The sequence below is a fragment of the Myotis nattereri genome (assembly GCF_964212035.1).
Source record: "Myotis nattereri genome assembly, chromosome: 2".
NCBI lineage: Eukaryota > Metazoa > Chordata > Mammalia > Chiroptera > Vespertilionidae > Myotis > Myotis nattereri.
The window spans coordinates 87,465,350-87,491,271 of NC_138076.1; the positions used below are offsets into that span (position 1 = coordinate 87,465,350).

General features: G+C 41.1%; 1 protein-coding gene across 2 annotated transcripts in view; it reads left to right on the forward strand.

Annotated features, from left to right (window-relative positions):
• RB1 (RB transcriptional corepressor 1) overlaps positions 1-25,922 on the forward strand; it is a gene marked incomplete at its 3' end in the record, with an annotated part of 218,847 nt that overhangs the window by 160,740 nt on the left and 32,185 nt on the right. For both annotated transcript variants that reach the window (XM_081082780.1, XM_081082781.1), the window contains exon 18: positions 23,024-23,142. In XM_081082780.1, the coding sequence (XP_080938906.1) occupies positions 23,024-23,142 (119 nt within the window). The remainder of the gene's footprint in view (positions 1-23,023; positions 23,143-25,922) is intronic.

Genomic DNA, 25,922 nt, shown 5'->3' on the forward strand with positions numbered 1-25,922 from the left:
TCATTAGTAAACAGAGCCAAATATCAACAGTACAACCACTAACCACTGCACAGTGAGACTGCTGACTGACTGGCTCACTCAACTCGTGCATGAATCGCACGCGCACCTCCCCCTTGCTGCGTCTCCCATTGCCCAACGGACCGACACCCCCCCACTTCTAATGCCACTTCTTCAAAACAGACTCGCCCAGGCCAAAAACTGACTTCTGCGCATGGGCCACGAAGTTTCAATTGCACTGTACATGCGCGCCCGCATGTGGTATTTTGTAGAAGAGCCATGCTCAAGGGGCCAAAGAGCCACATGTGGCTTGCGAGCCGCGGTTTGCCAACCACTGATCTAGTGTAAAGACTCTCCACCTGAAAAGCTTGAAATCTCTGAAACCCCTGTATACATTCCCCCAAGGTTTGGGTCCATGGCTTTGATGAGATTGTCAAATAAGACATGACTAAAAATAGTTAAGAAACCACAGTTCTAAAGAAATGGATTAGAAAATCCTGTAGACCATTTCTCTGAAATATCTGGAAATCTGAAATATTTTGAAAGTTTTTCTCTATGGGTAGAAGAAATCTAGACTATAGTTGCTAGTGCAGATTCTTTGTTAATGAAGTAAGATAATTATATACGTAATAAAATGTAAATCTATTTTTTTATTTAAACAGGGAAGTGTGAAAGTGTTGTGAAAAGAACACAGGCAGAAAATTAAGAGACACTTAATATACAATAACTTGACCTTTCTAAATTTCTGCATCTTTGGCTGTAAAATGAGGTAGCTGGACTACTCAAAGGTCCCTTCCTGCTTCTGTATCTGATTCTGATTCTTTGAATACTCTGAATGCTGAAGCTGCCAGTTTTTTGTTTGTTTTTTCAGTCTTAGGGGTCACAAATCAAGGGGTCACCTTTCATTTTTTGTATTTAAAAATACATATTTAATTTTGAAACCAGGTTGTGCAAGAAACATTCTTTGCTTAACCCAAGAGTTTCATAATATAGGAAGGAATTTGTTCATATTTTGTTGTACTGTGAAGAATAAACATTTTAAAAAGTGTTTATATTTCTATAGCATTCTTTAAAAAAATATATATTTCTATTGATTTCAGAGAGGGAGAGGGAGATAGAAACACCAGTGATGAAAGAGAGACATTGATGACTACTGGGGATTGAGCCTGTAACCAGGGCATGTGCCCTTGACCAGAATCAAAGAGGAATTGATCAAAACTTTCAAGTAGTCTTTGATTAAAAAGTTTGATGGCTATAATTGGGGTTGTACCTAAAATAACATTCAGGTACAACCCCAATTATGTGAGATAATGTGAAAAAAAATTGGATGATAGAATATATGAAACTTAAGCAGAGTAAATTTGTTCAAATTTAAATGAAAGTGTGGAAAAGTAAGATTTTAAAATGTAACAAAAATTTTCAAAACTCTATTTATTTTGAATGCAGCAAATGTTTGCCATGATGAGATGTGGCTCTTCAAGATTATTTTCCATCTCCAATTTATGCTAATGAAAAAAAGCCAAAGTTTTGTCATTTGAAATCTTCTGAAGCCTGTTATGATAAATTTTCTGTTTAATTTTAGAATTGAACAGAACTTTTGCAGTTTGAGAAATGAACATTTGCAATTTATGTTGATATAATGTATTTATTTTCTATAAAAAGATCTTTTGGCCTAAAGGAAAATTTATTCTAGAATCATTACTGCAAACAACCCTTTTTGTCACTCTTTACCCAAGTTCAAAGGGTTGATTGAACTAGTTTGTAGGGTTTCTAACAAAGTAAAAGTGTATGGGATTGATGGTTGAAGTAGGTTCAAGCCAAGAGGATAGTGGAAATTAAAAGGATCATGAATTTTGTTGTGTATAAGACCTAAAACTTGAGAAAATATGTTTTTCACTGCCAATACTTAAATTGTCTCTTCCTTTTTTTTTTTTTTTCTATCTCTGCCTGTTCCCCCTACCTTTATATCTGCCTCTTAAAATTCTATCACATTTTTCTATGGAAACTTCTCAATCTCATCAATTTCTTTTTAGTACTTCCTCAGTATGTACTTAGTTTGTCTTTTAAGACATATTCATGCAGCTCAATTATGATTTAAAAACAAAAAATAAATGCAACACAAAGTGTTAACAATAGATGTTTGTACAGAATAGCGATAAGCATGAACCAAGTCAGATAAAGGGCCTCCAGGACTACATCAAAAGAAAAAGCTTCTGCACAGCAAAAGAAACCATCAACAAAATGAAAAGGTAGCCCACTGTATGGAAGAACATATTTGGCAATAATATATCTGATAGGGGGTTAATATCCAAAATATATAAGGAATTCATACAACTTAACAAAAGGAAGACAAACAATCCAATTAAAAAATGGACAAAGGAGCTAAATAGACACTTCTCGAAAGTGCACATACAGATGGCAAAGAGACGTATGAAAACATGCCCAAAGTCACTGATCATCAGAGAGCTGCAGATTAAAATGACAGTGAGGTATCACCTCACACCTGTCAGAATGGCTACCATCAACAAATCAACAAAAGGCAAGTGCAGGCAAGGATGTGGAGAAAAGGGAACCCTAACACACTGCTGGTGAGAATGCAGACTCGTGCAGCCATTATGGAAAACAATATGGAGTTTCCACAAAAAATTAAATATAGAACTGCCATTTGACCCAGTGATCCCACTTCTAGGAATATATCCTAAGAAACCCAAAACACCAATCAGAAAGAATGTATGCACCCCTATGTTCATAGCAGCAGAATTTACATTTGCTAAGACCTAGAAACAGCCCAAGTGCATGCATTTCAGTAGATGAGTGAATAAAAAAGCTGTGGTACAGCCTGGTCAGCATGACTCAGTAGTTGCACAGCAACTTATAAACCAGGTCATGGTTCAATTCCAGGTTGTGGCACATGCCCGGGTTGTGTTTTTTTTCTGTTTAGTTTCCTTTGCCCTACAAGATGTATCTGTAAATATATTGCTGTGAGAGATGTCTGAGATTTTGCTGCCTATGGTTTCTTCTAGGATTTTTATGTTTTCATGACTTATATTTAAGTCTTTTATCCATTTTGAGTTTATTCTTGTATGGTGTAAGTTGGTGGTCTACTTTCTTTTTTTTTTGGTTATGTATCTGTCCAATTTTCCCAACACCATTTATTTAAGAGACTGTCTTGAATCCATTGTACGTTCTTGCTTCCTTTATCAATTATTAATTGAGCATAATGGGTTGATTTCTGGGGTTTCTGTTCTGTTGCATTGATCTATTAGCTGTTCTTGTGCTAGTACCAGGCTGTTTTGATTATGGTGGCTTTGTAGTATAATTGTATATCTTGTATTTTGATTCCTCTAACTTTGTTCTCCTTTCTCAAGATTGCTGTAGCTATTCAAGGTCTTTTTTGGTTCCATACAAATTTTTGGAGTATCTGTTTGAGATCTAATTTTATTTATTTCGCTCCTTTCTCTTTGTTTCTTGATGAGTCTGGCTAATGGTTTATGAATCTTGTTTATCTTTTCAAAGAACCAGCTCTTGGTTTCATTGATCATTTGTATTTTTTTTTTTTTTTGCTCTATGTCATTTATTTGTGCTCTAATCTTTTATTATTTCATTCCTTCTACTTACTCTGGGATTTTTTTCTTGTTCTCTTTCTAACTCTAGGTTTTAGGGTTAGTTTATTATTAATTTTTCTTGTTTTTTTGAGGTAGGCCTGTAGGGCTATGAACCTCTCTCTTAGGACTGCTTTTGCTGTGTCCCAGAGATTTGGGGTTGTTGTATGTTCATTTTCATTTGTTTCCAGGAACTTTTTTATTTGTTTGTTGATCTCATTAGTAACCCATTCGTTGTTTAATACCATACTATTAAGCCTCCATGTGTTTAAATGTTTTTGAGTGTTTCTACTGTAGTTTATCTCTAATTTCATTCCACTGTGATCTGAGAAGATGCTTGATATGATTTCAATCTTATTGAACTTATAGAGACTTGTTCTGTGTCCAAACATGTGGTCTGTCTTTGAAAATAACCCATGTGCACTTGAGAAGAATGTATATTCTGCACTTTGGGGGTGAAATGTTCTATAAATGTCAAAGCCATCTGATCCAGTGTATCATTTAGAGTCACTGTTTCCTTGTTAATTTTTTGTCTGGAAGATCTATCCAGTGAAGTCAGTGGGGTGTTAAAGTTCCCTACTATGACTGTATTACTATCAATCTCTCCCTTAACATTCTCCAGAAGTTTTTTTTATAAACTTAGGTGCTCTTATATTGGATGCATATATGTTTACCAGGGTTATATCCTCTTGTTGGATCTTTCCCTTTAGTATTATGTACTGACCTTTGTTGTCTCTTGTGATGGCCTTCATTTTGAAGTTTATTTTTTTAGATATGAGTATTGCTACCCCAGGTTTTTTTGTTGTTGTTTTTTTCATTTCCATTCGCATGGAAAAATTTTTTCATCCCTTCACTCTCATCCTGTGTTAGTTTTTTGTTCTGAAGTGATTGTCTTGTATATAGCATATAGTTGGGTTGTATAGTTATATCCATTCAGCTACCCTATGTCTTTTGAGTGGAGCATTACATCCATTTACATTTAATGTTATTAGTGATAGGTACTTATTTATTGCCATTTTAATTCCATATGCCTAGGTTTCTCTCTCCATTTCTTTTTCTCATTATAGCAGTCCGTTTAGCATTTCTTGCAATGCTGGCATGGTGGTGATAAACTTCTTTAGCCTTTATTTATCTGGGAAGCTCTTTATTTCACCATATATTTTGAATGATAGCCTTGCTGGATATGGTAATCTTGGTTTCAGATTACCTTGAGTACCTCATGGTATTGATCACAGTTTATTGTCTTTGTAATGTATTTTTTCATTGGAATTGTCAGTATTTCATTGAAGATTTTTGCATCTATGTTCATCAGGGATATTGGCCTATAATTTTCCTTTCCTTCTTTTTTTTTGTAACCTCTTTATCTGATTTTGGAATTAGGATAATGCTGGCCTTGTAAAATGAATTTGGGAGCCTTCCTTTCTCTTCAGTATTTTAGAAGGAAAGTTGTTAATTCTTGCATGTTTAATAAAGTTCACCTGTGAAGCTCTCTTGTCCAGAACTTTTAATTGTTGGGAGAATTTTGATTATTGTTTTGATTTTATTAGTAGTTATCAGTTGGTTCAGACTTTGTTTCTTCTTTACTCAGTTATGGGAGATTGTATGTTTTAAGGAACTTATCCATTTCTTCTCTGTTGTCTAGTTTGTTGACATAGAATTGTTCATTTGGTCAAAGTCTCTTCCACTTTTATAATGGTTCTCTGCAAGCTCACTTCTCCGATGATTAAGATATGACTCTTGCTTAAAGTTTTTCAAATGTTCATTCCATTGATAACTGCTGTCTCCATAATATGTACTCTGATGATAATGGATAATCTTATGTATCTCTGTGGTGTCAGTTGTCACTTTTATTTCTGATTTTATTTATTTGGGTCTTTTTTTTTCTTGATGAGCTGTTTAAAGGTTTATCGATTTTATTTACTATCTTTTCAAAGAATCAGCCCTTGGTTACATTGATCTTTTGTATTTTTTTTATACTCTATTTTATCTATTTCCACTGTGATCTTTAGTTTTTCCTTCTACTAACTTAGGGCTTACTTTGTTTTTTGTTTTTTTAAATTTTAGTTCTTTTCGTTGTAATGTTAGATTGTTTATTTGAGATTATTCTTGTTTCTTGCAACAAGCCTGTATTGCTATGAATTTTGCTTTTAGAACTGCTTTGGCTGTGTCTCATAAATTTTGGGACTTTTTGGGACTGTTATGTGTGGAGTTTTGTGTGTGTGTGTGTGTGTGTGTGTGTGTGTGTGTGTGTTTTATTTGTCTCACAATATCTTTTAATTTCTTCCCTTATCTCATTTTTTAAATTTTTTTTATTTTATTGATTATTTTACAGAGAGGAAGGGAGAGAGATAGAGAGTTAGAAACATCGATGAGGGAGAAACATCGATCAACTGCCTCCTGCATACTGCCTACTGGGGATGTGCCTGCAACCAAGGTACATGCTCTTGACCAGAATCGAACCTGAGACCCTTCAGTCCGCAAGGCCAACGCTCTATCCACTGAGCCAAACCGGTTAGGGCCCTTATCTCATTTTTAATCCATTCATTGTTTAGTGGCATTTTATTTAGCTTCTGTGTGTTTGTATGTTTTTCATTTTTTTCCCTTGTAATTAATATCTAGTTTTATATCATTGTGATTGGAGAAGATGCTTGATATGATTTCTTAGTTATTGTGGCTTATTTTGTGTTCTAACATTTGGTCTATCCTGGAAAATGTTCCATGTGTGCTTGAAAAGAATGTATATTCTACTTGCTTGGGGTATAATTCTCTAAAAATAACAAATCTTTTTGGTCTAATGTGTCACTTAAGGCCATTGTTTCCTTGTTGATTTTTCATCTGTATGATCTATCCATTGATGTTAATGTTTGTTAAAGTCTGCTACAATTACTGTTAATCTCTCCCTTTATGTCCATCAATATTTCCTTTCTGTATTTAGGTGCTTCTAAATTGTATGCATAAATGCATATAAGGTTGTATCTTCTTGTAGTATTGATACCTTTATCATAATGAAATATTCTTACTGTCTCTTATTATAGCCTTTATTTAAAGTCTATTTTGGCTAATATAAGTTTTACTATTCCAGTTTTGTTGTTGTTGTCATTCGTATGAAATATCTTTTTCCATCTCTTTACTTTCGTTCTGTGTGCCTTTCAATCTGATGTGGGTCTCTTGTAGACAGCATATGTATGGGTCGTTTTTTTCTTATCTGCTCATCCACCCTGTCTTTTGATTGGAGCATTTAATCCACTTATATTTAAAATAAGTATTGATAGGTATGTAGTTATTGCCATTTTGTTATTCTATAATTTTTTAGTCTTTTTTTTAAGGAAGTTTTCTTTAACATTTCTTATAATACTGTTTTGTTGGTGAGAAACTCTTTTAGCTTATTCTTGTCTGGGAGCATCTTTATTGGTCTTATTTATACATTTATTTATTGTTTAAAATGATACTAGGAGAACCATACATTTAGAATATCACGTGAAGAACTAAGCAGCTCAAAAATTTTCTCCACCTCTGATGTGCTGGAGATCAAACAGGACATGCTGCTCTTCAATTCCAGCTCTTTCTAATACTAGGTGTACCGGTTAATAATGGTGGATTTTGTAATCAAAGAAAACACAATAATTTCAAGAGAAACAGCAAAAGTGCTTTATTCAAAGTAATATCCATTGCAAGCTACACATTTCCCTCACCTTTTAGGTAATTTGTAGATACTGTCCCAATAGAACTTTTCTTGTTTTGAGGCAAACCATTCAGAGACCCCCAGTTTTCCACTTCTTCGTATGTTTTGAAGTGCTGCTCAGAAAGTATGTGTGCCATCGATCAGAACAAGTGGTAATCTGAAGGAGAAAGGTCTGGTGAATACAATGGGTGGGTTAATACTTCCCAGGCAAGATCTTTTAACGTGTCTTTAACTGGTTATGAAGTGTGTAATGTGCGTCATCATGAAGCAAAATTATTTTGCTGTGTCTTCTGGCACATTCTGGTCGTTTCATGATCAGAGGGTGGTTCAAATTATTTGTTGTCAGTAGTGCTCAGTGTTAACGGTTTCACCTGGTTTTAGAAGCTCATAATACACCACACCTTCCTGATCCCACCAGACCCAGAGCATTGTCTTCTTTCCCAAGTGATTTGCAGTCGATGTTGATGGTTGATCTGGATCAACCCATGATTTTGTGCATTTGGGATTCTCAGAATAAACCCACTTTTCATTGCCAGTCACAATTCGATGCAAAGCAGACTTTTCTTTCGTGCCATTGAAGCAACATTTTACTGATGACGTTCTGGTTTTCCATTGGTCTTTTGTTCAGTTGATGTGGCACCCATTTTCCTTCCTTTAAAGTCTTTCCCATTGCTTGTAAATGATTGTAAATTGTTTGCTGAGCAACTTCTAATCTTTCTGCAAGTTGTTTTTGAGTTTGACACGCATCTTTATACAATAATGCTTGTAATTGTTGGTCTTCAAACTTTTTTGGTTGATCTGGATGTTCTTTGTCTTTCACATCGAAATCATCACTTTTAAAGCATTTAAACCAGTGTTCACAAGTATCTGGAGATGGAGCATGCTCACCATAAGCTTCCCGAAGTATACGATAACTTTTTCTTCAAAATCAAGTAATGAATTAAAACTTCCCACAAATGCTCCTTTTTTTGACATGAAATTTGACATTTTTTAAGTGTAAAAATATCTATGATGTTAATACCTTTAGCAAATTTGACATATGAAGTTTTGAAGCTTGCTGTCAATACGACAAAATAGCATACATATCAAATCGCATATATATCAACATATATGTAACTCCAGCTATTGAAAAAATATGCATTATTAACTGGTATACCTTGTAGACCATTGAAACATGATCTTTCATTATTTCCTTCATATTTTGTAAATTTAATTTATGGGGGTGACATTGGTTTATAAAACCATAGGTTTCAAGTGTACAACTCAATAAACTATCAACTGCACACTGTATCATGTGCCCATCACCCCACACAAAGTCTCTTTCCATCCCCATTTTACGTCCCTTTGCCCACCTCCACTTACCCCACCTCCCTTTTCCTCGGGTTATCACCTCACTATTGTCTGTGTCTATGTGTTATACATAGATATGTGGATTATTTTTGCTTAATTCCCTCACTTTCTTTCAGCCAGCCCCTAGCACCCCTCCCCTCTGATAGCTGTCAGTCTGTTCTGTGTATCTGTGCCTCTGTTTCTATTTAGTTCATCAGTTTATTTTGTTCATTAGATTTCACATATGAGTGAGAACATGTGGTATTTGTCTTTCTTTGACTGGCTTATTTCATGTAACATAATAATCTCCAGGTCCATCCATGCTACTTTTTATGGCTGAGTATTGTTCCATGGTATATATGGACCGCAGCTTTTTTATCTACTCATTTACTGATGGGCTCTTGGGCTGTCTCCAGATCTTGGCTATTGTAAATAATAACTGTAATGAACATAGGGTGCATATATTATTTCAAATCAGTGTTTTGGGTTTCTTCAAATATAGTCCTAAAAGTGGGATTGCTGGGTCAAAAGGTGGCTCCATTTTTAATTTTTTGAGGAAACTCCATACTGTTTTTTACAAAGGCTGCATCAAGTCTGTATTTTCGCCAACGGTGCACAAGGCTTCCTTTTTCTCCACATTCTTACCAGCACTTGTTGTTTGTTGATTTATTGCTGATAGCCATTCTGACAGGAGTAGGGTGATATCTCATTGTGGTTTTACTTTGCATTTCTCTGATGATTCAGATGTCTATTGACCATATGTATGTCCTCTTTGGAGAAGTGTCTATTCAGGTCCTTTGCTTATTTTTTAATTTTGTCTTTTTGGTGTTGAATTGTGTAAGTCTTTATATATTTTGGAAATTAACCCCTTGTCAGATGTATCATTGGTAAATACGTTCTCTCCTTCAGTGGTTTCCCTTTTCATTTTGCTGATGGCTTATTTTCTGTGCAAAAACTTTTTAGTAAATTTAACCAAGGAGGTAAAAGACCTGTACTTGCAAAATTATAAGGTTTTGAAGAAAGAAATTGAGGAAGATACAAATAAATGGAAACATTTATATGTTCATGGATAGGAAAACTTAACATCATTAAAATGTCCATACTATCCAAAGCAATCTACAGATTCAACACAGTTCCTATTAAAATACCAATGACATATCTCACAGATCTAGATAGAACAAATATTTCAAAACTTAATATGGAACCACAAATGACCCTGAATTGCCTCAGTAATCTTGAGAAACAATAACAAAATTGGAGGTATCACACAACCTAATATCAAACTATACTACAAGGCCATAGTTATCGAAACAGCGTGGTATTAGCACAAGAATAGGCACATAGATCAATGGAACAGAATAGAGACCACAGAAATAAAACCACACCATTTGTGTCAGTTAATATTTGACAAAGGAGGCAAGAACATAGAATAGGGTAAAGACAGTCTCTTCAATAAATGGTGTTGGAAAATTGGACAGATGCATGTAAAAAAAATGAAACTAGACCTCCAACTTATACCATACACACGAATAAATATAAAGTGGATTAGACTTAAATGTAAGTCATGAAACCATAAAAAATCCTAAGACAACGAAGGCAGTAAAATTTCAGACATTTCTCATAGCAATATTTTTCCTGACATATCTCTCAGGCAAGGGAAACAAAAGAAAAAATAAACAAATGGAACTACATCAATCTTTATTAGTTCTTTGAGTCTAAATGATAGTATTGCGTATTTGAATAATCTTAGTTGTAGGTCCTTGCTTTCATCTCTTTGAATATTTTGTGCCAGTCTTGCTGGCCTTCAAAGTTTTCATGAGAAATCACTTGAAAGTTTGATGGCAGCTCTCTTTTAGGCAGCTACTTTTTTCTTGCTGCTTTTATGATTCTCTCTTTTTCTTTAACCTTTGGCATTTTAATTATGATTTGTATTGGTGTGGGTCTCTATGGGTCCATCTTATTTGGGACTCTGAGCTTCCTGGACTTGTATGTCTACTTCCTTCTTCAAGATATGGAAGTTTTCCATCATTATTTTTTCAAATAGGTTTTCAATTTCTGGCTCTCTTTTCCTTCTGGTATCCCTATGATGCGACTGTTGTCATGCTGGATGTTGTCCCAGAAGTCCCTTCAACTATAATCATTTTTTAAAATCCTTTTTTCTTGTACCCATTGGGTGATTTTCATCCATATCATTGATTCAGTCTTCTGCTTTATTTGATCTACTGTTTATTTTTTTCTAATATATTCTTTATTTTAGTTATTCTTTATTTCTGACTAGTTCTTTTCTAAGGTTTCTCATTATTATTTTTATGTTTATTGCCTCTTTGTCAAAATCCTTACTGAGTTCTTCTATTCTTCTGCTAAGTTCATTGAGCATCTTTATAACCAGTGTTTTGAACTCTGTATCTGGTACATTGCTTGTCGCTATTTGTTTAGTTCTTTTTTTGGAGTTTTTTCCTGTTCTTTCATTTGGGACATGATTTTTGTCACCTCATTTTGTTTGCTTCTCTATGTTTGTTTCTGTGTATTAGGGAGATCTGCTACTTTTCTCAGTCATGGCAGGGTGGCCTTATTTATTTACTTTTCATTTTTATTATTTTTTAAATAAATCTTTATTGTTGAAAGTATTATATTTGTCTCCTCCCCCACCCCCACTCCACCCTTATTGACCCCCTCTGGCCTACCCCTAACCCTCACTCCAGGCCTTCACCACCTTATTGTCTGTGTCTATGGGTTATGCATATATGCATACAAGGTCTTTGGTTGATTAGCTCCCACCCACTCACCCTCCCCCACCTTACCTCTGAGATTCCACACTCTGTTCCATGCTTCCATGTCTTTGGATCCACTCTGTGCATCAGTTTATTTTGTTAATTAGGTTCCACATATGAGTGAGATCATGTGATATTTGTCTTTCTCTGACTGACTTATTTCACTTAGCATGGTGGTGGCCTTATTTAGTTGATATCCTGTGAGGCCCAGTGGCAGTCTCCCTGGACACCTGAGCTAGGTGCTCCAGGAGTGTCCCTTGTGTCGGTTGTGTATGCCTTCCTCTTGTAAGTGGGCCTTGATTGCTGTTGGCTCATCAGTGGTGGGGTTGACCCTTAGGCTGACTGGCTGTGAGGATCAGCTACAACCACAGTGTACAAGGTGCATGTGGGGGCTGACCCCACTGAACGCAGTATTTGCTTCACTAAAGTCTGGTTCCTACTGATACCATCTTTGGATGTGCCACTTGTGAAGCTAATCGGGTGGTAGTCCTATTGCAGTCTGAAGCCACCCACCAAGTGTATTGGTTCTGGGGCCTCTTGGGAGGGTCTCTCAGATCCAGGCCAAGATCAGCCACAGCCTATACCTTGCCCAAAGCCAACTGGTATGAGCTACAAAGTGATTGACAATTGGTAGCTGCCTATGCTGGACATAGAGACAGGTAGGGGAGACCATGCTGCAAAGTAAGGGTAGCTGCCACCAGTGCCAGGTCTGGGTCTGTTCAGCAAGAGGCACAGGATGCGCGGAGGCCAGCCTCCACCGGCCTGGAGTCTGAGTACCCTCTAAGAGTTTTTAGGAAAATCTACAGACAGCAATCTGAGGCCGTCTGCCTGTGAAGAAGAGCTGCTGTAAGAGGCTTGGGCAGTTCATCATTTGGGTGGGGCAGGGTCTCTGTGGCTAGGTTAATGTAGATTCAGATTTGGCCCCCATCTACACCTACAGTCTGTGTGACAATAGGGCTCCACAGAGGAACAATGGCAGCTGCCCCTCCAACACGCACCCTGAAGCCACACAACTTGGTTTCTCCTCATATGTGCCTGGTACGTTTCCATCTTTGGAGCTTTGGGCGAATGAGTGTGTGCAGGCCTAGTAAATGGATGCCTGGGTTTCCAGAAGCCCTCCATCTCTCCCAAACAGAGTCCCTCCTGATTTTCACAGCCAGATGTTGTGCAAACTCCTCCTCTTGGCACTGGTACTCTGGGCTGAGGATCCCTGTGTGAGGCTGGGACCCCTCACTTCTCAGGCGGACCTCTGCCACCAAGATATCCCTCCTGATTCTCAACTGCCAATGTGAGTGTGGTACCAGCCCATTTTTCATCTCTGCCCCTCTTATCAGTCTCTTCATGGTTTCTTCTTTATGTCTTTAGTTATAGGAATTTGGTTCATCTGGTCTTTAGATGGTTCTCCAGGGTGACTGTTCTGTAATCCTCCTATATAATAAAAGGCTAATATGCAAATCAACTAAATGGCAGAACTACTGGTCGCTATGACACGCACTGACCACCTGAGGGAAGACGCTCAACACAGGAGCTGCTCCCTGGTGGTCAGTGCACTCCCACAGGGGGAACACCGCTCAGCCAGAAGCCAGGCTCATGGCTGGCAAGTGCATCGGCAGTGGCAGGAGCCCCTCACACCTCTGCGGTAGTGCTAAGGTTGTCCAACTGACGGCTTAGGTCCACTCCTCATGGGCTCCCAGACTGCGAGAAGGTGCAGTCTGGGCTGAGGGACCCCAAACCTCCGAGTGCATGAATTTTGTGCATCGGGCCTCTAGTTTAGCTATAATTGTTGTATGTGGTCATGGGAGGAGGTGAGCATGTCATTTAACTGTTCTGCTATCTTGACTGAAAGTCAGTCTGGCATTTTTGTTTTTTCAATCATTGAGTTTTGAGAGTTCTTTATATCTTCTAGATACTGGCCTTTTGTTTAGTATATAGTTTACAAGTGATTTTTTTTTTTAGTAGATTCTTTTTTTGTCCTCTCCACATTGTCTTTCTCATAGGAAAAGTTTTTAATTTTGACAAAGTCTAGTTTATCAGTTTTTCCTTTTATGGATCATGTTTTAATGTCAACTCTAAGAACTCTAGGTCCTGAAGCCTCTCCCCTGTGCTTAAAAAAACACGTTTTATAGCTTTATTTATATTTAAGTCTATGATCTATTTCAGTTTATTTTTGTACAAGGTTCGTTCATTTTCTTTCTTTTCCTTTTTTCCTTCCTCTCTCTCTCTCTCTTCCTCTCTCTCTCTCTCTCTTTTTCTTTCTTCCTTCCTTCCTTTCTTGACTATAGATATTCAGCTGTCTCAGCACCATTTTTTTGTAAAGCCTATTCCTTTTCCATTTATTTGTTTTTGTACTTTTTAAAAAAGGGAACAGAGATAGGTGGGACAAATGGATGTGGGATTTAAACTAACCATATTAATATGTTAAAAACTGCCTGGTACTGGCACAAGAATAGGCATATAGATCAATGGAATAGAATAGAGAGCCCAGAAATCGGCCCGAACCAATATGCTCAATTAATATTTGACAAAGGAGGCAAGAACATACAATGGAGCCAAGATAGTCTCTTCAATAAATGGTGTTGGGAAAATTGGACAGATATATGCAAGAAAATGAAACTAGACCACCAACTTACACCATACACAAAAATAAACTCAAAATGGATAAAGGACTTAAATGTACGACAGGAAACCATAAAAATTCTAGAAGAATTCAAAGGCAACAAAATCTCAGACATATGCCGAAGCAATTTCTTCACTGATACAGCTCCTAGGGCACTTGAAACTAAAGAGAAAATGAACAAATGGGACTACATCAAAATAAAAAGCTTCTGCACAGCAAAAGAAACCATCAACAAAACAACGAGAAAACCCACTGTGTGGGAAAACATATTTGCCAATGTCATATCTGATAAGGGCCTAATCTCCAAAATTTATAGGGAACTCATACAACTCAACAAAAGGAAGATAAACAATCCAATAAAAAAATGGGCAAAGGACCTAAATCGACACCTTTCAAAAGAGGACATTCAGAAAGCCAAGAGACATATGAAAACTTGCTCAAAGTCACTAATCATCCGAGAGATGCAAATCAAAACAACAATGAGATACCATCTCACACCTGTCAGAATGGCTATCATCAACAAATCCACAAACGACAAGTGCTGGAGAGGATGTGGAGAAAAAGGAACACTTGTGCACTGCTGGTGGGAATGCAGACTGGTGCAGCCACTATGGAAGACAGTATGGAGTTTCCTTAAAAAACTGAAAATGGAACTCGCATTTGACCCTGTGATCCCACTCCTAGGAATATATCCCAAGAAACCAGAAACACCAATCAGAAAGGATATATGCACCCCTATGTTCATAGCAGCACAATTCACCATAGCTAAGATCTGGAAACAGCCTAAGTGCCCATCAGTAGATGAATGGATTAGAAAATTGTGGTACATCTACACGATGGAATACTATGCTGCTCTAAAAAGGAAGGAACTCTTACCATTTGCAACGTCATGGATGGAACTGGAGAGCATTATGCTAAGTGAAATAAGCCAGTCAATGAAGGAAAAATACCACATGATCTCACTCATTCATGGATAATAGAGACCATTATAAACTTTTGAACAATAATAGATACAGAGGCAGAGCTGCCTCAAACAGATTGTCAAACTGCAGCGGGAAGGCCGGGGAGGGTTGGGGGGCAGGAGGTAGGGGGGTAAGAGATCAACTAAAGGACTTGTATGCATGCATATAAGCATAACCAGTGGACGTAAGACATTGGGGGATAGGGGAGGCTAGGGGACTGTCTAGGGCGGGGGGATAAAATGGACACATATGTAATACCCTTTGTAATACTTTAAGCAATAAATTAAAAAAAAATTGTAACAAAATAAATAAATAAATAAATAAATAAATAAATAAACTAACCATATTAATATGTTAAATGTAAATGGTCTAAACACCCCAATTAAAAGGCAGAGATTAAATTAAACTGGGGAAAAATTAAGGTCTAAACTCTACGCTATCTACAAGAAACCAATTTTAAACATAAAGACATAAATAGGTTCAAATAAAAGCATGAATCAAAAGATTAGGTGCCTAGACTGAAGTGAGAATAATTCTAAGATTTGTACTGTGGGTGATTAGGTAGTTGATAATACAGTTAACCAGAGAGGATATTGAAAGGGTCATAGCTGATTGGTGATGAGGGTAATGAATTCATGTTAATGTTTGATCATATTAACATTTGAAATGTTTGCCATTTGTACATACATGCAGACCTAGTTGGACATAATGGATCTGAAACTTAAGAGAGTAGTTATAGTCATAAATATAGACTTAGGAGTAATCCTATCTAATAAAAGAGAAACATGGTAATTAGCCATACCTCCGCTATCCTTCCCATTGGATAATCAGGGCGATATGCAAATTAACTGCCAGCCAAGATGGCGGCTGGCAGCCAGGCAGCTTGAAGCGAACATGAGGCTTGCTTGCTTCAGTGACGGAGGACTCCAATGTTCCACTCCTGCCGCTGCAGGCCTCTGAGCTAGCAGTTTGAAACATTGTTACAAATATAGAAGCTAAACAAAACCCCAGAAACCTGCTTTCAGCCAGCCGGGATCTCAGAGCTGGAGTTGAAACAGTGTTTTGATTATAGAACCCAAACAAACCAGATACCTGCTTTCAGCAGTGGAGGCCTAAGAGCTGGAGCCAAGCCTCAGAGCTAAAGCTGGCCCAGAATAAAAAAAAAGAAAAAAAAGGAGCAGTTGGGAGCTTCAGTCACCCGCCAGCCTGAAAACAGCCCTCAGCCCCTCACCCAGACTGGCCAGGCACCCTACTGGGGACCCCCACCCTGAAGGGTATGTGACCAGCTGCAAACAGCCATCATCCCCTCACCCAGGCTGGCCAGGCACCCCAGTGGGGACCCCCACCCTGATCCAGGACACCCTTCAGAGCAAACCAGCCAGCCCCCACCTGTGCACCAGGCCTCTATCCTATATAGTAAAAGGGTAATATGCCTCCCAGCACCGGGATCAGCGGAGCCGCGAGGCCTCCCGGCACCGGGATCAGAATGACAGGGGGCAGCGCCCAAACCCCCTGATCGCCCTGCGGCTCTGTGTGTGACAGGGGGCGGGGCCACAACCTCCCTATCCGCCCTGCTCTGTTCGTGAGAGTGGAAGGCACCCCAACCCCTGATAAGCCCTGCTCTGTGCCTGATAGGGGGGAGCTCCCCAGCCCCTGATTTCCCTGTGGCTCTGTGTGTGACAGGGTGTGGCGCCCCAACCCCCTGACTGGCCCTGCTCTGTGTGTGACAGGGTACGGTGCCCCAATCCCCTGATCGGCCCTGCTCTGTGTGTGACAGGGTGCGGTGCCCCAACCCCCTGATTGACCCTGCTCTGTGCATGACAGGGTACGGAGCCCCAATCCCTCTGATGGGCTCTGCTCTGTGAGTGACGGGGCAGCGCCCCAACCCCGATTGGCCCTGCTCTGTGCGTGACGGGGTGGCGCCGCAACCTCCCCATCGACCCTGCCTTGAGTTTGACGGGGGCGGTGCCCCAACCTCCCAATCGGACCTACCCTGAGCATGACTCAGTGTGGCATCGCAATCTCCCAATCCGCCCTGCTCTGTGCATGACAGAGGGCGGCACCCCAAGTCCCCAATCGGCCCTGCTCTGAGCCCTACCAGCGGCTGCACCTAGGGATTGGGCCTGCCCTCTGCCACCCGGGACCAGGCCTAAGCCAGCAGGTCGTTATCTCCCGAGGGGTCCCAGACTGTGAGACGGCACCGGCCAGGCTGAGGGATCCTCCCTCCCCCCCGAGTGCACAAATTTTTGTGCACCGGGCCTCTAGTATAGATATAATTAAAGCCATGATAGTGGCTCAACCATACATATTGGCAAGAGGATAAAGAGGAATATCAATATTAAAGAAGTAGTGAAGTTAATAGGAAGAACTGTCAGAAAGGTCAAGGCCTACCCCAGATTTTTATTCTAATTTCCATTTGCAAGGCAAAATGGTCTCATAGTGATTTGGCTTAGGATAGTACAAAAACATATCCTGTAATATAAGTCCAATAATAATTCTTAAAATACCTAGAAAACAATAGCAATTCCTGTCTTCCACTTCCCCTATTGTTAATTTTTCTACTAGCACTGGACACGTTGTACTTAGTTGGATGATCAAATTCTCTTTTAAGATCACCTTGGCCTAAATAGCCTTTTAAGTCTTTTACTCTCTGGAGAAGTTCATGCTTGCTTCAGAAATGTATTTAATTATGATTAAATTAGATAGGCATGTAGCTTCTACTTTTTCTATCCGTATTACTTATTCAGTGTGATTTATACTAAACTTGATGACAGAGTCTGGTTTCCTTCACAAGATTAAGTGGCAAAATAGAGTGAAGTATTATCCAAAGAGTGATTATACTGACAGTTAATTTAAGTAGATACATAATCACATGAGACAGCTTGGCTGAGTCCAAGAGAAAACTGCTGTCTGATTCTGGGTGGAAACAATGCTACAGATATGAATACATAAATTTTCAAAAATTAAACATACAATTAAATCTTTTCTTTACAGTTAAAAAAAAATCAGTTGCTCTATTAGTTATCTATTCTGTGTAAGAAATTTTCCTAAAACTTAGCAACTTAAAACAACTAACATTTATTATCTTGCACAATTTCTTAATATCAGGAATCTGGGGGTGGCTTCGCTCTATGGTTTTGGCTCTGGTTCTCTCAGAAGAGATCCTCGAGTTTGCAACCAAGCTGTAGTCAGTTTAAGGCCTCATTGGAATCAGAGAATCTGCTTTCATTTCACTCAGATGAATGTTGGTAGCCCTCATTCCTTCAACTGGCTGTTGGCCAGAGACTTCATTTGTTTGCCATGTGAACTTCTCATGAGTGCTCAGCACATGGCAGCTGTTTTTCCCCAAAGCAAGAAATCCTAGAGAGAGAAAGTGCCTAAGATGGAAACTGCAGGTTTTTATAAGCTAATCTCAGAAATGACGTACCATCACTTCTGCTGTATGCCATTGACCACACAGACTAACTTTGGTACAGTGTAGGAGGGGCCTATAAAAGGGTGATAAATACCTAGTGACAGGAATTAATTGGGGTTATCTTGGAGGCCAGCTGCCACAGTTGATATTTAGTATCAGTTAGAAAGCAAATTGTATGATCAGTTTTCTTCTTTTGCTTTTCTGTATTTAATTTAACCCATGATATGACTATGTTATATAACATTCTGGAAATATTTATTGAGTGTTCATTATATAGGAGGCACTGAGATTTTAAGAACTCTCGAAAGTCCTTCGTGGTTCCTGTTAGTCACCTGCTTAAAATCCTTCATTGAGTTTATCTCTCACTCTTTCTTTGCTATGCATTCTGTTTTACTTTATGGTACAAATTATTTTAGTCTTAAGAGTTTATGCCCCAGGGGTGGTTCTGAGTACTTTGTACTTATTATCTTATTTACTTGTCAAAACAATCCTATGAGGGTTATAAGTGAGCTATGTGAAATTTTTCTGGCTCATTTTACTTAAAATAACTTTTTTCTTTAGGACTCAAATTAAATATAACCTCTTCCAAGAAGTCTTCATTTGGATTAGTTGTCCCTCTCTTGATTTGTATGGCACCCTGTGGAACGTATTACTCTGTACTGAGATTTTTAAAGTTTTATTTCCTTCATTAGATTAGAAACGATAGTAAAAACAAAAGCTCTGGCATCGAAAAACTTGGTGCCAAATGCTGGATCCACCTCTTACTGTGACTTTGGGCAATGTACTCTTAGCCCACCTTTCTTCACTTGCAAAATGACATGGAAAAAAAATAGTACTTTTCTCCTAGAGTTTGTTGTGAGAATGAAATACAAAGTACTTGATGCTATTCTTTTTTTTAAAATTTTGTTTTATTTCTTAAAGTATTACAAAGAGTATTACACATGTCTCCTTTTCCCCCCCTTGACATTCTCTTGGCCTCCCTTACCCCCCAGTATCTTGTGTCCATTGGTTATTCTTATATGCATGCATACAAGTCCTTCGGTTGATCTCTTACACCCCCCCCACCCCCACCCCCAGGCTTCCCACTGTAATTTGACAGTCTGTTCAATGCTGCTCTGCCTTTGTATCTATTTTTGTTCATCAGTTTATAATGGTCTTTATTATCCATAAACTAGGGGCCCGGTGAACGAAATTCGTGCACTGGGTGTGTGTGTGGGGGGGGGGAGTGTCCCTCAGCCCAGCCTGCCCCCTCTCACATACTGAGAGCCCTCAGGTGTTGACCCCCATCACCCTCCAATTGCAGGATTGGCCCCTTGCCCAGGCCTGATGCCTCTGACAGAGGCGTCAGGCCTGGGCAGGGGACCCTCATTTCCCCCCATCACTGGTTCTGCCCCCAGCCCAGGCCTGATGCCTCTGGCCCAGGCGTCAGGCCTGGGCAGGGGACCCCCAGACCCCTCCGATTGCTGGCTCTGCCCCTTGCCCAGGCCTGATGCCTCGGCCAGAGGTGTAGACCGCCATCAACCTCCGATCGCCTGATCGGCCCCTAGCCCAGGTCTGACGCCTCTGCCAGAGGTGTCAGGCTTGGACAGGGGACCCCCATCTCCCTCTGATCGCTTGCTCCACCCCCCGCCCAAGCCTGACGCCTCTGACCCAGGCTTCAGGCCTGGGCAAGGGGACCATCATATCCCCCCAATCCCCGGCTCCACCCCCCACCCAGGCCCCCGCCCAGGCCTGATGCCTCAGCCAGAGGAGTTGACCCTCATCACCCTCCGATCACCAATCACCGGATCGGCCCCTTGCCCAGGCCTGAGGCCTCCAGCAGAGGTGTCAGGCCTGGGCAGGGGATCCCCAGCTCCCTGCGGTTGCAGGCTCCACCTCTGCCCAGGCCTAATGCCTCTGGCCAAGGCATTAGGCCTGGGCAGGGGACTCCCAGCTCCCCGCGATCTCCTGCTCTGCCCCTGCCCAGGCCTAACACCTCTTCCCTAGGCACCCGGCCCGGGCTGCGGGGACCTGCAGTGGCAGCGGGGGGCCCACAATCGCGCGGGCTCCGCCCCTGCCCCTGCAGGACGCCTCTGGCTGAGGCATCCGGCCTGGGCAGCGGGGACCCGCAGCTGCAGCGGCCCCACGATCGTGGGCTTCGCTTTAGACCCAGGCAAGGGACCCCTAGGTCCTGGGACTGCCAGCTTCGACCGTGCCCAGCTCCCATCGCTGGCTCCACCCCTACTTCCTGCTATCACTGGCCAGGGCGGAAAAGGCAACTGATTCTCCGATCATGACTTGGGGGCAGGGCAAAGACGGCCCCAGGGCCACCTTTGCACTGCCCCCCAGCTCTTAGCTCCCCCCTGGGTTTCCGATCACTGTCAGTGGCAGGGGGCTTCTTCCTGCTTTCCTTTTTGCCTCCCTGCATTGTGCCTACATATGCAAATTAGCCGCCATCTTGTTGGCAGTTAACTGCCATCTTAGTTGGCAGTTAATTTGCATATAGCCCTTGTTAGCCAGTGAAAAGGGTAGCGCCGTACGCCAATTACCATTTTTCTCTTTTATTAGTGTAGATAGATGAGTGAGATCATGTGGTATTTTTCTTGGCTTCCCAGGGGCCGTCTCAGCCTCACAGGGGCCGTCTCAGCCTCACAGGGGCCGTCTCAGCCTCACAGGGGCCGTCTCAACCTCACAGGTGCCGACTCAACCTCACAGGGGTCGTCTCAACCTCACCAGGGCCGTTTCAACCTCACAGGGGCCGTTTCAACCTCACCAGGGCCGTTTCAACCTCACTGGGGCTTTCGCAGCCTCACAGGGGCCGTCCCAGCCTCTCAGGGGCCGTCCCAGCCTCACAGGGGCCGTCTCAGCCTCACCGGGGACGTTTCAGCCTCACCAGGGCCGTTTCAGCCTCACGGGGGCCATCTCAGCAGCACAAAGTTTGGCATTCTGTCTTTTGTTGGGCAGCTCCTTACTGGACAAAATCTCCAGGTGTTCTTGCTGGCTGAATTTCTGGTATGCTTGCTTGGATTTTGTTTTCTACTAAGTGCACAGACTGCTCGTCTGCCGTCTCCCGGCGTCCCATGTGAGACTGGATCTGGTGGACCTGTTTGTGGGTTTGCTGGTACAGTGGTTCCATTTTGCCGGCCCAGCCAGGTCCTGTTCCGGCTTCCTCCAAACCTGAGTCTGCTTCTTGAGTGTGTCCCTTATAGGTGGAAGGAGTTGAAATCTGCAGTTTGTTGGGTTATGCTATACAAGCGCAGGTGGTTCCTTTTGTGCCTCTGGCACAGCTTGGGCGGGGATGTAAATTGAGTAGGGCGGGGTCTCAGGAAGTCACCAGGGTGGAGCAAACAGCAATGGTGTCTCCTCGACTCCTCACCTCTCCACGACTCCATGTCTCCGCGTCCCTGAGTGCCCGTGAGCAGATCCGCAAGAAAGCCACTCTTGCTTTCTGACCCACTTCAAGGCCATCCTGCCTCTCCCCGTAGGGGTCTGGGACCTCAGAATCCTGCCCCAAACAACCTCATTGGATTCGAGAGTTTGTAACCCCTTTCGATTGAAAAAAAACCACGCATCCTGTTGCAGCCCGCCTAGCGCATGACTCCGTACCTCTGCCCTTGGCACCTCTGCATATTCTACTCAGTCTCAATGCTCTTCTTTCTTTCCTTCCAGTTGTAGAACTTCCACTGGGCCAGCTTTCCCATGGTTCTGAATGATAGCTGTTTTGTCTTATAGTTGGTATTTTCAATGTTGTTGTGGGAGGCAGCATGCACAGGTCTGTACCTTACACCACCATCTTGGTTCTCCTTGATGCTATTCTTGGTAGTCAATGTGTTATTGATAAACTCTCCGAAGCCAGAATTTTAAATTACTGATTCAATTATTTAATAGTTTATAGGATTATTGAGGTTATATTATTTCTTTTTTTATTGAGTTTTGCTAATTTATATTTTTGTGGAATTTTCCACTTGATGTAAGTTTTCTAATATATTGACATAAAATTATAATGATTCCCTATTATCTTTCTAATCTTTTTGATGAAGGTCCCAATTTTTGTTGTTAATACTCTTTATCTCTTTTTCTTAGTTTTACAGCTAGTTTATTTCATTTCATTATTTCAATGAACCGATTATTCGGTATGTTGATCAAACTGTATTTTATTTTTTTCTTCAGTTTCATTAAATTCTTCTCATAGCTTTACTATTTCCTTCTTTTTACCTTCTAAGGTTTTTTCTGTCTTTTTTTTCTAACTTAAATTTTTTTTATTAATATGAACATTTAAAGATATACATTTTCCTAGTCCTTTTTGTGTGTGTGTATATAGTACTAAAATTGGCACTTGGTATTCTCAAAGTGGAAAACAAGTTCTCGTTCGTGGCTCAGTGGTTGAGCATCAACCTGTGCACCAGGAAGTCAATTTGATTCCCAGTCAGGGCACATGCCCAGGTTGCTGGCTCAATCCCCAGCCAATCAATGATTCTCTCTCATCATTGATGTTTCTATCTCTCTCTCCCTCTTTCTTCCTCTCTGAAATCAATAAAAATATTTTTTTTAAAAAGATCTCATTCTGACTTCTAAATTAGTGCTCACCATGTCAAAAATATTATTTTGATATGTAAATGGGAAAATCATACTTACCAGTGCTGTTTTAATATCATCTTGTCTCATGTAGGATTCACCTTTATTTGATCTCATTAAACAAGCAAAGGACCGAGAAGGACCAGGTGACCACCTTGAATCTGCTTGTACTCTCAACCTTCCTCTCCAGAATAATCATACTGCAGCAGATATGTAAGTAGAATATATGTTGTGCTATCTATTCGACCTACAAATGGATTTGAGCATAGTATAATGTGAGATACTATATAGTAAAGCTGTAGGGAATAGAATTTTGAATAAGACATTCTTGCTTTCAAGAAGAAGGAATATAGAATGCATGACTCAAGTAAAGGTCATGCATGACTCAATTAAAGTGGTACAAAATGCAACTGAAATCACTCAGGTTTGGTGTAATGAGGACAGTTTTCATGGCAGAGATACCAATTGAATAGGCCTTAGAGATGGAATAGGATTTCAACATGTAAACTGGAGAGGATGGAGGAGACAGAAAAGTGTTCTAAGAGTCAGAAATGGTATGAATTCCAAAGCTTAATAGCCAGGAAAGCAGAAAACATTTTATAGGGAGTTGAGATCAGTGCATTTGGAGTAAAGCGTGGGATAGGCACAGGGACTAGTGTGGTGTATGAGATTAAAACAGCTGATTAGTGTATGATAATGGTGGAAGAAGAAAGCAATAGCTAACATTTACTGAGGGTTCACTATGTGCTGAACAGTTGCCTAAGTACTTCAGATTCTTTCTTTTTTCCCATTTAATCTTCCTAACAGCCCTGTAAGGTAGCAGATACTGCTATCAGCCTCAGTTACCTATAAAATAGAGCAATAAGGTAACTTGCCAAAAGTCCACAGAAATCAAACCCAAGTAATCTGACTCCAAAGCCCATGTTCTTAAACATTCTAGATGCACTGCTTTTCATAGAAATGTACCTAATGTTATGTTTCTGTTGAGTTCTGTGTAGGCATTGATATTACAGTGTTCCCCGATTAGCGCAGGCACTGTTTTCCAGAGATGTCATTTCCCTGCTAGCTTGTATTTCTAGCATGTGGAGCCTCGCCTACACATATAAATTTTTTTGCTAGGTAATATATTAATATAAGTAAGTCAAGCTTTATCTTTTTCTTTCATATAACAAAGCAGTTGTCAAGAATTGTTCTAGGCAGTAGAAATACAGAGGTGAATAAGGTGGACTAGGTCCTTCCCCTCATAGAGTTTACATTCTGGAGGAAGGAAATAGACAGTGAACATGTCAGCTAATACATGGGATGATTTTAGAGTACAGTAAGTTCTGTAATGAAAATAATAAGAGCATGGTGAAATAAAAAAAAAAATGAGAGAGGGATAGAATGTTTAGGGAAACTTTCTCTGATGAAGTTTGACCTGAGACTCAAGGACAAGTGGATGCTGGCCAGGCAAAAATCTGCATGGTGTGCATTCCAGACAGAGCAGACAGCAAGTGCAGTGGCCCTAGAGCAGATCAAACTTAGCTGGTCTGAGGAACAGAAAGAAATCTCAGTGTGGCTGGAGTAAAGTGAGCAAGAGGACACTAGTACAAGACGAGGTTGTGCTAAACTGGGGCTATGTTCCCATAGGAAGGAGTTTGGATTTTGAAGAGCAATGGGAAAGCATTAAAGTTTTGAGCAGGGTTATAGCTTGCTATACTTTTTTTTTTCACAGGGCCACTTTCTGGCTGCTGTTTAAAGTACTGGTAGGGTTAGAGGAGGGGAAGAAACAGGGCAAGGAAGAAAGTAGAAAGACCAGTTTGGAGGTAATTTCAATAGTCCAAGTGAGAGATATAGGTGACATGGTCTAAGGTATGTCAATCAGTAGAGAGAAAGAAATGGAAAGATCTTGGATGTATTTTAGAGGAAGATTTAATAGAACTTGGTGTTTCATTGGTTTTAAAGAACTAAGAAAATAGATAAATTAGAAATAACTCCTAGTTTCTGACTAAAGAAACTGGATGTAATGCAGAGCCATTTATTGAGATGGGAGAAACAGGGGGAAGAAATCAAGAACTCCACTTTGAGATTCAAGTAGTGAAGTCCAGTACGTAATTGAATATTTGCACCTAGAACTCAAAGGGGACTAAATTCTAGCCAAGTTCAGTCATTCTACCATATTTGACAGACTAGAGGCCCAGTGCACGAATTGGTGCACATGTGAGGTTCCTCAGCCTGGCCAGCAATCAGGGCAATCGGGCCAGCTGGGGGGAGGGGCCGCGGGAGGTTAGCCGGCTGGAGGGAGGGACTACAGGTGGTTGGCTGGCCATAAGAGGTTGGCTGTGGAAGGGCACAGACCACCAGGGGCAGCTCCTGGATTGAGCGTCTGCCACCTGGTGGTCAGTGCACATCATAGCGACCGGTTATTCAGTCGCTTTGGCTTTTATATATATACTAGAGGCCCGGTGCACAAAAATTTGTGCACTCGGGGGGAGGGGGAGGACCTCAGCCCGGCCTGTGCCGTCTCGCAGTCAGGGACCCCTTGGGAGATAACGACCTGCTGGCTTAGGCCTGCTCCCGGGTGGCAGAGGGCAGGCCCAATCCCTAGGTGCAGCCCCTGGTCGGGCTCAGGGTAGGGCCGATTGGGGGGTTGGGGCACCGCCTCCTGTCAAACTCAAGGCAGGGTCGATGGGGAGGTTGTGGCGCCACCCCCTGTCATGAACACAGCAGGGCCCATCAGGGGGGTTGGGGCTCCGTACCCTGTCACGCACAGAGCAGGGCCCATCAGGGGGTTGGGGAGCTCCCCCCTGTGACGCACAGAGCAGGGCCCATCAGGGGGTTGAGGAGATCCCCCCTGTCACTCACAGAGTAGGGCCGATAGGGGAGTTGGGGCACCGCCCCCTGTCACACATAGAGCAGGGCGGATCAGGGGGTTGGGGTGCCGCCCTCTATCACCCACAGAGTAGGGCCAATCAGGGGGTTGGGGCGCCGCCACTCTCACACTCAGGGCAGGG